Source organism: Myotis nattereri (genome assembly GCF_964212035.1).
Source record: "Myotis nattereri genome assembly, chromosome: 4".
Lineage (NCBI taxonomy): Eukaryota > Metazoa > Chordata > Mammalia > Chiroptera > Vespertilionidae > Myotis > Myotis nattereri.
Window position 1 is genome coordinate 396,354 of NC_138079.1, and position 14,733 is coordinate 411,086.

The 14,733-nt window shown below is 61.1% G+C and overlaps 1 protein-coding gene across 1 annotated transcript; it reads left to right on the top strand.

The window, feature by feature from the left end:
- Positions 1 to 12,732: 12,732 nt before the first annotated feature.
- Positions 12,733 to 13,863, top strand: ACTBL2 (actin beta like 2; the record flags this gene model as incomplete). The annotated part of the gene is made up of 1 exon (XM_081089931.1): positions 12,733 to 13,863. One exon carries the CDS (start codon positions 12,733 to 12,735, stop codon positions 13,861 to 13,863), a length of 1,131 nt encoding a protein of 376 aa, XP_080946057.1.
- Positions 13,864 to 14,733: the final 870 nt, after the last annotated feature.

The following is a 14,733-nucleotide window of genomic DNA, read 5'->3' on the forward strand; positions in this document are numbered from 1 at the left end:
GCAGCCACAGCTCGGGCCCCCGGTCACCGCCTCGGAAAGGGAGAGGGCACCCACCTGCCCGTCAGGTGAGAACACGGCCACGGGGTCAGCGCCTCCTGCGCGCCGGGCCCCTCACGGCACTGCCCACCCCGCACCAACCCGCCAGCACAGGCTGGCTCTCCCACGCACCCACCGAGGAAGGAGCCGAAAAGCCGGGCTCAGCCGCCTGCCCCAGCCACACAGCAACCGCAGAACCGAGAACTGAACCCCTGCTGGTCCGGTCCCGGGGCTCCACCTCCAGGCCGCCCCAAAGCGCAGGGACTGACCTCTTCCCGGGCAGCTGAGTCCAGGGAATGAAAAGCCAGAGGGACCGAGCCCAGGGCACGCACTTACTGGTCCTCGCAGCGACTCCGCACCTCCGGCCACGCTGTCCTCCGGGCGTCAGGCAGGAGCCCAGGCGCTCGCAGCTCCCACGGTCACCTGGTCCCCTTGTCACGTGCCCTCCCTGCAAGGGGCTGGGAGGCGTTACGTGGGCATTGACGTCACAGCTGAGTACCAGGAGGAGCAGCACCCACCTGGAGGCAGGAAGGAAGGGTTCCTGCTGGGCGCTGCATCCCGGAGAGGACGCCGTGCGATGACTGTCCCTCCACCAGGAAAGCAAATGCTAACTATTTTCCTGATCACAGTTAGACATGTTTTATCCAGCGACCTAGTACAATCACGTGACTGTCCACATGTGCCAACTGCAGATCTGGGAACATGTCAGTGTGCGGAAGTCCTACATGGTCCATATGTAGGTTCTCCTCTCGCTACCGCCTGACTGACGCAGCCCGTGTAGATAAACTCATTCCTGGTTAGAGAGCCCTGGGCTGCGGAGAAGTCCATGACACGTGCCCTGGCTCCCAGGCCGGCTCACCACAGCCAGCCAATCAGAGCCTCCCGGGCTGGCTCCTCACCACAGCCAGCCAATCAGAGCCTCCCGGGCTGGCGCCTCACTACAGCCAGCCAATCAGAGCCTCGCAGAAGCCAGCCAATCAGAGCCTCACAGGCTGGCTCCTCACCACACCCAGCCAATCAGAGCCTCGGAGCGTTGACCAGCGCTGCCTGGCGGCTATAGAACAGGATCCCGGAGACCGAGTGAAACCCGCTGGACCAAGCCCGCTGACCTCGTGCACGCATCGCCCTGGCGTCTGCCCATCAGAGCTGGTCGGGTCAGCCTGGTGGTCACCCAGGGGCAGGTCCCGATCCCACAAACCTCGCGATGGCCCCACAGCGCGCGCAGGAGACAGGCTGTCGTCAGCCAGGAACGGGGTCAGGAGCGGGACTGGAGTCAGCGCTTTCCGGTCTCCAAGCTCGGAGCTGCCCGCTCCCTGGCAGCGACGCTCGCCAGGGGAGGAGCTAACAGTTCGGAGCCCCCTCTCTGTTTCCTTCTTAGGGTCAGAATGGGGTCAGGGGCGAGACAAGGGGACAGGTGGGGACTGTCTCCACTCTCGGCCTTCTTTCCCACGGTGTGCGCCCACCCTGTGTCTCTCTTGCAGCAGCCTTGACAGAATGTCCTCCCTCCTTCCTTCCTTCCTCCTTCCTCCCCCCCACTCTGGGCCCAAATGATTGTTTCACTGTTGACATGGAAACAGAAGGAGGACTGGAGGAACAGCCTTAGGATTAGGCTCTGGGCCCTGAATAAGCTGCCCGCACGACTCACACACGCGCAGAGCATTCTGGCTTCAGGATGCAGGTCTAGAGAGAGGCGGTCTGATGCCCACCCCTGCGTCGTGGATCCAGGAGGGGCTGCCTCTCTCTTCCTGCCTCCCCCATTCTCACCCAGGAGAGGCCATGCCTTCCGGGAGGTGCTGGAGGGTTAGGCAGACGCCACAGGCTGCACTCACCCAGGAGAGGCCATGCCTTCCCGGAGGTGCTGGAGGGTTAGGCAGACGCCACAGGCTGCACTCACCCAGGAGAGGCCATGCCTTCCGGGAGGTGCTGGAGGGTTAGGCAGACGCCACAGGCTGCGCTCACCCAGGAGAGGCCATGCCTTTCCGGAGGTGCTGGAGGGTTAGGCAGACGCCACAGGCTGCGCTCACCCAGGAGGTGGCATCGGCACGTGGGGTTTCCCTTGTTTTTCACAGCGACCCCCAGGTGGGGGGATGAGCACGGTCTGAGGCCCAGAAACAAAGGCCCCGGAGCCGAGGTCTCGGAAGGTGTGAGGACCCGGGAACCAGCAGGGCCCGTTGGAAAGAGGAGCTGCTGCTCTCTGTCCAGTGAGGGTCTCCCCAGAGGAAATGCCGTTCCGTTCGGATGAAAACCAGCGTTGGCAGAGGCTGCTCTTTAAAGACCCGTCCCCGGTCTGTGAACAGAGGCCTCTCCTCTCCAGGACAGCCCGCCCGCTGCCCAAGCCCTTTCCCTCCAGCTTCTCCGCAGCAGCGGCTCCCATGAGCACAGAAGGGACAACCCCTCACCACGGCGGGTAGGCGGCCGTGGCCACATTTCCTGGAGAGCAGCAGGAGGGAGGAAAGGGGTGTCTGCGGGTCCCGGGGAGCAGAAGCGGGTTCGGCTGGAACCAGACAGTTCACAGAGTGTCAAGACTCCAGTCCCAAAAGCCACATGGGGAGGAGCCTGGGTTGGTGACACCCCTCGCGGGGGCAGTGGGGGGCGCTGGGCACAGGGACCCCGCTGACTGCAGGGAATGGAGAGAGAAGGGAACGGCGCTGCTCATATAACCAATCTCGTTCTTTCTGGGCCTGTGACACCCACTTCCCCTGGGGCCCGTGGAGACATCTCGGGAAGAGATGAAAGGGAGACCACGTCCCTACCTCTCCAGAATGAAGAAGCTGGATTTCTTCCTTTAACAGGAAAAATGAAATTGTGTCAAGTTTCCCTCTCAGGTCTTGTGTCACCTTGAAGTGTGGTGGTTCTGTTTAGACTTAATAGTCCAGCTGTCCAAAGATTTCTCCTGAGCTGCTGTTCAAAGAAGCCCAAGGTCATCCAGGGAGAAGCCCAAGGTCATCCAGGGAGAAGGAGGTTGGAGGGAAAGGTCAAAAAAGTGCATCAGTTAGAGAAGCCTGGCCAATGTGTCTCCACGGTGATCAGATGCCATGAGCCCTGAGCGAATGCGGGGAAAGGGCCTGGGACGAGGGAGATCCGCCAAAGCAGAGGCAGAGGAGCATCCCCCCAGAGCTTGGCAACACGCCCCAGAGGCCCCATGTTGGTCCAGCCCCCTGAGCCGACTTTTTCAACAAGGCCCATCCTTTTTTTTGTTTTTCAATCCTCACCCAAGGATATTTTCCATTGATTTTTTTTAGAGAGAGTGAAAGAGAAAGGGAAAGACAGAGAGAAATATCAACGGAGAGAGACACATCCATTGGTTGCCCCCTGCATGTGCCCTGACCAGGGCCCAGGCCAGGGAGGATCCTGCAACCGAGCTACATGCCCTTGACCGGAGTCAAACCCGGGACCCTTTGGTCCGCAGGCTGATGCTCTATCCACTGAGCCAAACCAGCCACAGCAACGAGGCCCGTCCTTGGGCGTGTTTCCAAGAGCCTGGTTTTAGCAGGAATCCTGCCGAGCCCAGTTAGAGGTCTCTCCGCCCTCAGAGCCTGACCTCGTCCCCCCTCCCGCTGTGGTATGCGACCACCCTGGCTTCCTTCAGCTGGAATCTGGGGGTGTCCTTTAGCCAGAAGCCTTAGCCCCTGGCCCCCTCCTGGTGGTTTTCCCCTGACCCCCACCGTGCTCCGGGGCTACTATTCCCACTGGCCCCGCTGTGTTCAGACTCGAGCCCCTAGGAGAGATGGAGACGAGGTCCCTCTTCCCTCACTGCCACCGTCTTGAATAAAAGCTGGTTCCGCCACGTTAGCCACTGTCCACTCTGGCTCTTCTGTGCCAGCCCGTCCCTTCCGCAGGCCCGTGTCTGTGTGGTGGCTTTATTTATGTTTTCTCCCACTGCCCCATGAGGTTAGGTAAGGTTCCCTCTGTTTTGCTCAGTTCCCAGCACCGTAAAGGGCTCTCCGTAAATATTTATAGAGGAATGAAAGTCCTTGAGAAGAAAAACATGGTGACTCTCCAAACTGAGGCAGGAAGTGAAACGTGAGAGCCCATGAACACAGATGCGAACCGTGTCCCCTTATTTCTCCTGCAGCGATGTCCACGCCACCACCAGCTGAAACTCAACCCAAGCCGGACCACATTGTAGGCTGAATTAACAGCCCCCATACGCAGCCCTGCTCCCCATGACCCCTACCTTACAGCAGGATGGACTTCGCTAGGCGATCAAGTTGAGGGTTCGAGATGGAGACGGTACCCGGATGTTGTAGGTGGCCCCTCGCGTAATCACAGGGCCCTCAAAAGGGGAGACGGAGCGGGGGCGCAGACAGAAGAGAAGGACGTGGGTGATGGCATGCAGAGGTCGGGAGGTGCTACAAGGATGGTGTTGAAGGTGGAAGAGGGGCCACACGCCCAGCACCGTGGGGAACGGGACCTCTAGAAGCTGGAAAAGGCAAACCCGACACCAACCCGAGTCTCCCGGGGAGCGGGCCAGCCAAGCCTCGGGTTCAGGCCGTGAAACTGACTTGGGGCTTCAGACCCTGACTCCGAGAGAACAGGTGGGGGGCGATACAGCAGCCGTGGGGATGGATGCAGCCACAGCCTCGGACACAGGGCGGCTTTCTGCGGCCGCACCAGGCCCCGCTCTGTCAGGTCCTCTGCCCATGGGCTCTGTTTTTATAAATATATTTTTATTGATTTCAGAGAGGAAGGGGGAGATGGAAACATCAATCATGAGAGAGAACCCTTGATCGGCTGCCTCCTGCACGCCCCCCACTGGGGACCAAGCGCACAACCCGGGCATGTGCCCTTGACCAGAATCGAACCCGGGACCCTTCAGTCTGCAGGCCGGCGCTCTATCACTGAGCCACACCAGCTGGGCTGTGGGCTCTTTTGAAGCTGAAATTGTGTCTCCGAGGGAAGTGCCCTGTAGACCCCAACTCACAGGCATGGGAACCACGTCACAGGATGAGCACAGGGCAAAGCTAACGTCGGAAGAATACCAGAGTGTGTCCAGCCGACCTCCACCCTTTAATGTCGACAGTGCACAGGCCTCTTTAATGCTTTGATATTTGGGGGAATGGGGAGCAGTGAGAGCCCCCCGGAGACCACACCATTACAACAACTCATCCTGTCTGTTACCATCACATCACTGCGTCAAAGGACTGTTTCCGACCGTCCCCGCTGGACGGCTGGAAAACCTGAGTCATCGACAGATGGAGGGCGTCCGGCAGGCCCCTGGCAGAGCTGGGCACGGAGCCACGGGCACGGCCGGCCGGGCCTGGCAATCACATCGCGTGTCACGTGCCGCCCTCTCTTCAAAGCGCCTGCCCCCTTTTGTCTCTTCTGAGCCTCACCATCGTTTCCAGGGAGAGTAAAACAAGTGCTACGACTTCCCTTTTCAAGATAAAGAAACCGGTGCCCACAAGTAAGTCCTTCTCAGGTGCTTTCATGAAAGACAAACCCCCCAAATGCCTCCAGGGGCTTTAGACCCCACCGTGGAACTTTTCCACGTTTTTCTCACTGTTGCTCCCCTTCACGGGATTGTTAAGACCAGGAATCCAAGAGTCATTCCTCGTTCTGGTGCCTCTGACGCTCCCCCAGCCCATCCACGAGTCCTGTGGGCAAGCTGCAAAGGGCGGCTCTACTTCAAGCCTCTGGCCACTGGCTGACAGCCCTGCGTCCGGCCCCCGGCTGCTGAAGCTCGCCTGCCTCTGGCCGGGTCCTGCCCCGTGAGGCTAGTCTGGCCGTAGCAGCCGGTCAAAACCTTCTGAAATGAATCAGATTGTGCGTCCACCCCGCTCGGATTTTTCATTGGATTTCTGTCCCGGTCGGAGCCAGACCTGCCCGCCCCGGGGCGCCATCTCCTGCCCCCCCACACCTGCCCGGCTCCATCCACCCCGGCCTCTGGCTGCTCTCGGGTTTGCTCCACGGTGGTCCTTCCTCAGGTCTGTGCACTCCCCCCAGGTGTCCATGGAGCCCGTCTTCTCCACTCAGTCCCTCTGCTCAAAAGTACCCTCCACGGGGAGGCTTCCCTGAAGGTTCTGGCGGCATCTGTGCTGTTAACCACAGCACCCAGCTCCATGCCCTGGCCTTTAGCACCTCAGAGCCCTCTGTGCCTTGGAAATAGGTCATCTTCATTCCATGGTCATAGCCATATTCATAGCTGTCCGTCTCCACTGACCCATAACTGGGTGTTTGTGCCCCTGTGTTTCTTTATTCTCTGGCTCCTCTTCAGCGTTACCTCCACGGCAGCTCGCCCGTGGCCCTCCCTCCAGGGCTCCCCGCGGTGCATGAGCCCAGACGGACGGATAAATAAGTGCGACTGAGCCACGGAGCCTCCTGGGTGGCCTGTGCCTCCTCCCTACTGACCTTCTGAGTTCGGCCTTGATCTTTGGCCTTTAACTTGCCCGAAGCTCATCTTGTTTATGGTTCTTGTCACCTGAATCTGTATCGCTGCAACGCCAGCTACCCACTGGGCGAAGAGGGCTGGAGTCCATCCTTTTTCTGTCTTTCAAATGTTGCACCTCTGCCTTCTATACCTAAACACCCTGTTCTCGGAGCAGCCACACACCTCCTGGCCTGCTATGCCCAGTGTTGCCATGAGGTCCTCGCCACAGGGCAGCCTCTGACTGGTCTCTGGAGGGCAAACCCGCTCTCTCATCTCCATCTGCCCCGGCCCCACCTCGGCTCTGGGCACAGAGCCAGCAGGGCTGGTGCAAAGTCCCAACCCCCCATCCCTCCCCCCACCCCCGTCCCTGCTGCCCATCAGCCCACGTCCCCTGCGGCGTGAGCTGCAGAATCTCAGAAGGAAGATGGGAAATCCTGCGTGATCCCTCCCAGACGGGGGACAGTCATCGCCGCAGGGATAAGAGCCTCTTCCAGGCTTCGCTGGGGCTAGAGGCGGAATTAGAGCCACAATCAGACTGGCCCCTTCCGCAAACAGCCAACCAGCAGGGATCGCAAACTGAAGAAAATTAAAGGCCATTCCAGGCCATCTTAAAGACAAACCTTCGAAAAGGGTGTATTAGAAACCATTCTTAAAAGATGTTTACAAGCTTTTGCTTCCAAAATACACTGAACAACCAAGAGAACAATCAGGTTTGCTGGTCGGCGGGACCAGCCCTGAAGGCTTCCGAAATGACTGACAGCAAGCGTGTCCTTCCTGGTACTTCACAGGAACCGCGTTTGCATAATTGCATGAGGTGGTTCAGGCTCGGCCTCCTCCTGGCAACAGGCCACGGCCGGCCTGCCACCGTGATGGCAGCGGGAAGTGCATTATGGAAATCGCTTGCAAAGGCGGGGACGAGCCTGCGTTTCGGAGCCCAAGGGTTGAGGACGATTTGCTTGCTGCGGGATTCGCTCTGCATGAAGGACGTGACCAGCCTGTGATGAAGGCTCGTGTCACATATAACATGGCCTCACTTATCATTGGCTAAGGAGAGAAGAAGAGCTCCCATAATCCTTGTGGCCCACGCAACCAAATCATCTCGTTTTTTACATCCGTTCTCATCCTCTGCTCCGCGTGTGCGCCCGCAGCTGCGCCCAGCGGCCAATCGGGCGGAAGCGGGCATTGCCCTTGGACCCCGAACGCCTCTGGAGCCGCTCAGATCTCCAGCCACTTCATTGAGTGGGTGTTGGGTTCAAATAGGACCTCTACTCTCTGAAGAGCCAAGACGGGAACGTGAATCACGAGAAGGGATGGGCCCGGTGAAGGGGGTGTTTCTGTTTATAGCGCACACAGCGGGCGTGGAAACAGGACAAGCAGCCTGTTCTAGGAGCCGCAACTCCGAGAGCACCAGTGGACATGCAAATGCGTGGAAACGTCTCGGAATGGCTGTTTCCTTCCAGGGGAATCACACCCATCACCTTCGAGCGCCACGTGGTTGCCAGGCAACCCTTACCACGTACCTACTATGTGCCAGACTCAGCCCTGAAAACAGAAGGACAAGGACACACTGCAACTTCCTGGCTCAAAGCCACGCCCCGTCTAAAACCACAGCTCCTGGTGGAGGACATGCACGCCCAGCAGGCTCACTGACTCGCCCGTGGGGCACACGCCAGGGGCACGCACCCACGGGACACCTGGTCACAGCCAGGCAGACTTTGCGGCCTCACCTGTGCACCCGGCGGGCAGGTGGGCCAGGCCGCCAGCTGCCCTGCTCCGGCCGAGACCCCAGCGGTGCTGCCCGCTCCTGGGCTTCCTCGCAGCCCCACCTGGTGTCCGCGGGAAGGTCTGCTCCCCCGTGGGTGCGGACATCCGAGCCCACACACCCCCCTCCCTCAGATCCAGTCCCCACCTGCCCACCCCCTCGAAGTCCTCTCAGGCAGAGCCCTGGGGGCCTGTGCTTCATGCCTGCATCTCACCTGGTGGCAGGAGGAGCGAGGGGGAGGAGGGTGGGAGACAGAGTGATGACCCTCGTAGACCCCGATTCGGACGCGGTGTCTGTACACACACTTTCCCCCTCTGCCTACGTAACATGTAGCAAAGGGAGGCCCACAGGAAACCGCCAAGAGGGACATCTTACCCTTCAGAAAGGCAGGGAGGGACCTGGGAGTGTGGTGCCGGGTGAAAGGAGCCAGAGAAAGACAAGCATCACCTGACCTCACTCATCTGTGGAATCCAATGAACAAACGAACTGGCCAACAACCTAAGACCCGCAGCGGGAGGCATGGGGCAGACGGCACCCCTCGCGGGCGCTGGGGGCGGAAGACAGAACCCAAGGACTCGCACCCTCACAGGCACAGCCGTGGACGGGCACAGGGTGGTACAGGCCTGGGGGAGGGGGAATGGGGGGAGGGGGAATGGGGGAGGGGGGAATGAGAGGCATCTGTAATACTGTCAACAATAGAAAATTAAAAAAGAAAAATAAATTACACAGAGAAAGCGGCCAGTGGCCAACCACCGTCGGCACGCGGACGGTTCCGTTCGTGGGGTTCCGCCAGCGACGAGGCGGCGAGTCTCCTGCCGTGGCTCTCGGTCCCGCGGGTCCAGGGTTCGGAGCCACTGGGACCAGCCCTTCCCTGGGCAACTGTGTTCCCCTGGCACTGGGGGCGTCTCCACGGGCCCTGACCACGCGCGGGTTCTGGACGCAGCCCGTGCACCAGCCGCGGCTGCAGAGGACGCTCCTCCCCCGCGAGGCCAGCGGACGCGCTGATCGGCATCACGGGCGGGGACACGGGGGCTCCCGTGGGCTCAGGTGTCCCGCCCGGCCTCCTGCCTCCAATCAGGACCCTGATCTGAGGCTGGAGCTGAGCCAGGCCACCAGGGGCACCGGGACCAGGATCCGCTGCCCGCGGAGGCCGGCGGAGGGGCAGGGCTGCGGGTGGACAGGCGGGGACGGGAGCTACCACAGCGGTCCCGGCCACACCTGCCCCTTGGAGTCTCTGCGGAGGCTGAACATCCTGATGCGCCGGCTGGCGTGGCTCAGTGGTTGAGCATCGACCTGTGAACCAGGAGGTCGTGGTTTCATTCCCCGTGTGGGCGGCTCCTCATGGATGTTTCCACCTCGCGCTCCCTCTTCTTTCCTCTCTGAAATCAAAAAAATATCTTTTATAAATAAATAAATATATATTAAAATAAACATCTGGATGCTGTGCCCCCCAGGGATCTGGTGCCTGACTGGAGTCCACCCTGAGCACCCACATTTCTCCGAGGCCCCAGGCAATTCTAACGCAGCCACGTGGGAAACCACTGTTCTAAATATTAGTTTCAAACCAGAAGGTGGCTTCGGGGGGGAAGGGGAGGGCGCCGGGGGGCGGGCATAAATAGCATCTGTGGGTCCAAAACGAGCTCTGGGACGTCACAAGAAGGTGAGGCCAGGGGTCAAGTCCATGGGGGGAGGGGTGCAGGCTGCCAGGATGTGCCCACAGCCAGGACGTGCCCGCAGTCAGGACCTGCCTGCGGCCAGGAGCTGCCCTCAGCCTGGAGGCTCCAGGAGCCCAACGGGAGAGGGCAGACTTCCGAGGCGAGAACCCACAGACTCTAGTTTCCCTCCTCCATCTGCCTCCTTTCACTCTGCTCTTTAGAAACTGCCGGTGTGAGTCCCACCCACACCCCCAGGAGGGGATGGGGACAAGGCTGTGTGGCCGGGTCGGGGGTCGTCTGCCCAGCGCATGTGGCCCCTCGGGGTCAGCCGCTCGGACAGTGAGGGCTGAAGCGTTTCTAGTCAAACATCTGCTGACGGAGCAATTCACCTGCGAACTCTAATCTGTGTTCCGACCGAACAGGTGAAGGGGCGCTGCAGTTCGGACGCTTCGCCGGCACCTGCACTGAGTGCACACGGGCATCTTCTCCTGAGACGTCCATGCAGCTACACCAGAGCCCCAAGCCCAGCAAGCGACGCCTGTCTCCCAGCCGACCGCCTGGGCGGCAGCGGGGTAGAGCACGGGCCCGTCTTGGCGTCTCTGTCCCCCCCACACACACACCCCCCAGCCCCCCGAGAGAGACGCCCAGGAACTGTGAACAGTCGGCAAACGGCTGGCAGAGCCAAAGCTCACGTGGCAGCTCTGCGCGGAGCCAGGCGGCCGGGAAGCCAGGCTGCTGGGTCCGGAGCAGGAATTAGAGGTGAGCCCACCCGTGGCCCGTCCCGGTCACCGCGGCCTCAGCCGGCTCTCAGGCCTCAGCCCCCGGCACCCACAGTGCCCTGTGCCCGGGTGCAGCAAAGGCCATCGAATGCCCCATGGGAGAGTGGGACTGTCTTCGACAGGGGCCCCAAAGCCAATCACAGCGGGGAGACCCCTCGCGTGTGTCCCTGGGGCCCGCTCCCCACGGGTCTGTCTCTCTGGCTGCTCAGCTCTGAGTGGAAGCCAGTCCTCGACTCAGTGAGGCTCTTGGGGGAGAAACGGGTGGTGGGCGATCCCTCACCTCCAGCCAGCACATGGAAACACTCAGTTAAAACGTGACTGTCCCCGGCCCGCCTGGCTCAGGGGCTGGGCGTCCACCGAGGACCCAGGAGGTCAGGGCTCGATCCCCGGTGCGGGGCGTGCAGGAGGCGGCCGATCCAGGATGCTCTCTCATCATGGATGTTTCCATCTCTCTCCCTCTCCCTGCCTCTCTGACATCAATAAAGAGATGTTTTTAATTATCATGTAAAGTTGGGGGGCTTGCTTCTCCCTGAGTAGAGGCTTGCTTGCTGGGCGCGTGACTCCCAGCTCCCACGGAAGAACGCTGCTGCCCCCTAGGGCTGAGGCGGGACCAGTTGCACATTCCAGTCCCGGCCGAGCTCCGAGCTGCAGGGGTGCACACCCCCACCTCCCACGTCCGAGGCACTGAAAGAACTGGAAGAAAAACACTGGCTTTAGGACGAGCCATGGTTCACCTTTATAAAAACAAGCCTCAGAGTCCACCGTGCTCTCGGCTCATCCGTTCTCCTTTCCACAGGCGGGGGGGGGGGGGGGGGTGGCTCAGAGGGGGGAGGGGTGCTAGGTGCCTGCTCTGTTCTCCGAGTTGATTGGGGGACAGGGAAGGTTAACCTATGACCCGGCCGCTCTGGTCGGACCTACCTTGCTGCTCACCCTTCCTCTGGGTCACAAGTCAAGGGAAAGTTCGAGGTAAACTGCAAACCAAGGCAATTCCTTTGTTTTTTTAAAAAAATACAAAATTTTACAAATGAAGTGGACGCTGATGAAACGGGTGTGAGAGCAGAGGAAAGCGGGGCCGGGGAGGCTGGGCCGGGCTGACGGGGGCAGGGTCGGGCGCGAGAGCTCCCCTGACGACCAAGAGGCCTCACGTCACAATTCAGCCCATGAATCTGGAAGATCACAGTGTTTTTAAAGATTGGTTCAAATATATTATTTTAAAATGGCCCGGCCATGTGGCTCAGTGGTTGAGCGTCAACCTACAGACCAGGAGGTCAGGGTTCGATTCCCAGTCAGGGCACCTGCCCGGGTTGCGGGCTCGATCCCCAGTGGGGGGCGTGCAGAAGGCGGCCGATCCCTGATTCTCTCTCATCACTGATGTTTCTCTGTCTCTCCTCCCTTCGTCTCTGAAATCAATAAAAAAATAATTCTTTTTTAAAGTGAAGTTTGTGGCCCTAGCTGGCTTGGCTCAGTGGATAGAGCGTTGGCCTGCGGACTGAAGGGTCCCAGGTTCAATTCCTGGTCAGGGCACCTGCCTGGGTTGCGGGCTCGATCCCCAGTAGGGGGCGTGCAGGAGGCAGCTGATCAATGATTCTCTCTCATCATTGATGTTTCTCTCTCTCCTTCTCCCTTCCTCTCTGAAACCAATAAATAAATATATTTAAAGTGAAGTTTCTGGAGTCAGAGTTCCCATAAGAACAGTATTTAGATGAAGAGTTAAGCTCGGTGGAGAAAATGGGCCAGAGGGTGGAGGGCGGAGCGGCTGTGTGGCCGGCTGCCCCTCCCTCCGGCTCCTTCCGTCTCGCTGTGCATCCCGCCCACGCTGCACCCCCGGTCCCCGAGGCCCCGACGCGCGGGCTGCCTAATTACAGTCACGGCGCTGTGGCCGGGGGCAGCCCTGTTCTCTATGAGGAAGGCCCCCGAGTGATGCACATAATCATCACCGTCTTCACTGGAACCTCAGAGGCCACGCCACCATGCTGGGCGGGTGGGTGGGACGTGGGTGGGGCCGGCCGTGCCTTTAAATCCCGGCCATCAGCCCGGGCCCCATCTGCAGGCCGCTCCGGCCTGGCCGTTCCCTCGCACCGGCATCCGTCAGTCACTCCCCGTCCGCTCTGCCCCTGCCTGGCCGGCACGATGTCCGACAACGAGCTCTCGGCCTTGGTGGTGGACAATGGGTCAGGGGTGTGCAAGGCCGGCTTTGGCGGCGACGACGCCCCGCGGGCCGTGTTCCCCTGCGTGGTCGGGCGGCCCCGGCACCAGGGCGTCATGGTGGGCATGGGGCAGAAGGACTCCTACGTGGGCGACGAGGCCCAGAGCAAGCGCGGCGTCCTCACCCTGCGGTACCCCATCGAGCATGGCGTGGTCACCGACTGGGGCGACATGGAGAAGATCTGGCACCACACCTTCTACAACGAGCTGCGCGTGGCCCCCGAGGAGCACCCCGTCCTGCTCACCGAGGCCCCCCTGAACCCCAAGATCAACCGGGAGAAGATGACTCAGATCATGTTCGAGGCCTTCAACACCCCCGCCATGTACGTGGCCATCCAGGCCGTGCTGTCCCTGTACGCCTCGGGCCGCACCACGGGCATCGTCATGGACTCTGGGGACGGGGTCACGCACACGGTGCCCATCTACGAGGGCTACGCCCTCCCCCACGCCATCCTGCGCCTGGACCTGGCCGGCCGGGACCTGACCGACTACCTCATGAAGATCCTCACCGAGCGGGGCCACAGCTTCACCACCACGGCCGAGCGGGAGATCGTGCGGGACGTCAAGGAGAAGCTGTGCTACGTCGCCCTGGACTTCGAGCAGGAGATGGCCAGCGCGGCCGCGTCCCCCTCGCTGGAGCGGAGCTACGAGCTGCCCGACGGGCAGGTGATCGCCCTGGGCAGCGAGCGGTTCCGGTGCCCCGAGGCCCTGTTCCGGCCCTCCCTCCTGGGCCTCGAGTCCCGGGGCGTCCACGCCGCGGCCTTGAGCTCCATCCTCAGGTGCGACGTGGACATCCGCCGGGACCTGTACGCCAACACCGTGCTGTCCGGGGGCAGCACCATGTTCCCGGGCATGGCCGACCGCATGCAGCAGGAGGTGGCGGGCCTGGCCCCCGGCACCATGAGGGTCAAGGTCATCGCGCCCCCCGAGAGGAAGTACTCCGTGTGGATCGGCGGCTCCATCCTGGCCTCGCTGTCCACCTTCCAGCAGATGTGGATCAGCAAGCAGGAGTACGACGAGGCCGGCCCGCCCGTGGTGCACAGGAAGTGCTTCTGAGGGTGTCCGCCCGCGGCCCCGTCCGTCCCCGGCCACCGATGGCACCGCCTTTGTCTGCGCTGAGGGGAGTCCGTGCCCGCCGTGTGCAAACCCCGAACTCAGCTCCATCCTGGCCGAGGGGCCCCGTCCGGTCCACCCAGGAGAACCTGCGGAAATCGGTGCGAGGAGAGGGATCCCGGAAACGCTCTGTCGTCCGGGGAACGAGGACTCCCAGCTTTCACGCTGGCTCTCGCATCCGGGATGCCTTTCACGGAGCAGCAGCGACTCTGTAGACGTGCATCCGCGTAGCCAGCGAGTCCTGTGTTTAGAATCCCTGTTTTCGATGCATTCTGCTTCTTCGTGGAGAGAGAACGCGCGGTAAGGGCCACTAACCTCGTCTCCACACGAGCTCCCGGGAGATGGAGTAGCTTACGGTCTCCGATGACGCGGGCGACCTGGCCGGCCAGCGCGAACCCCCTCCCTCCCTCCCCGGCAGCCACTGTCTCATGGCTCCAGCGCCCCGTCCTTCCTTCTACTTGAAGCAGCATCAGGGGAAGCAACGTCCCACTTCTGTGCATCCGTCCGCGAAGTGTTCGGGGCGGAGTGGAGACCTGCTGGTCAGACAATCGTCCCGTGTCTCGCTCACTGGACTCCGTTCTACTTGTAAAGCTGTGCGCCTGCAGACAGTGCCCCGCTTTGCAACAGGGAGACCCCGTCCTATCGGACGCCGCGACGCGACAGTCTGACAGGAACACTCTCTCCCGGTGTCTTCGCCAGGCAGCACGCGTCCTGAAGGGTCTCTGTGGGCCGTGATTTGGGTATTTCTCTTCTCGAGAATTTCACGGTGGGTCCTGTCACTGCCGCGTCCTGTAAATCATAAATTCCAGTTCC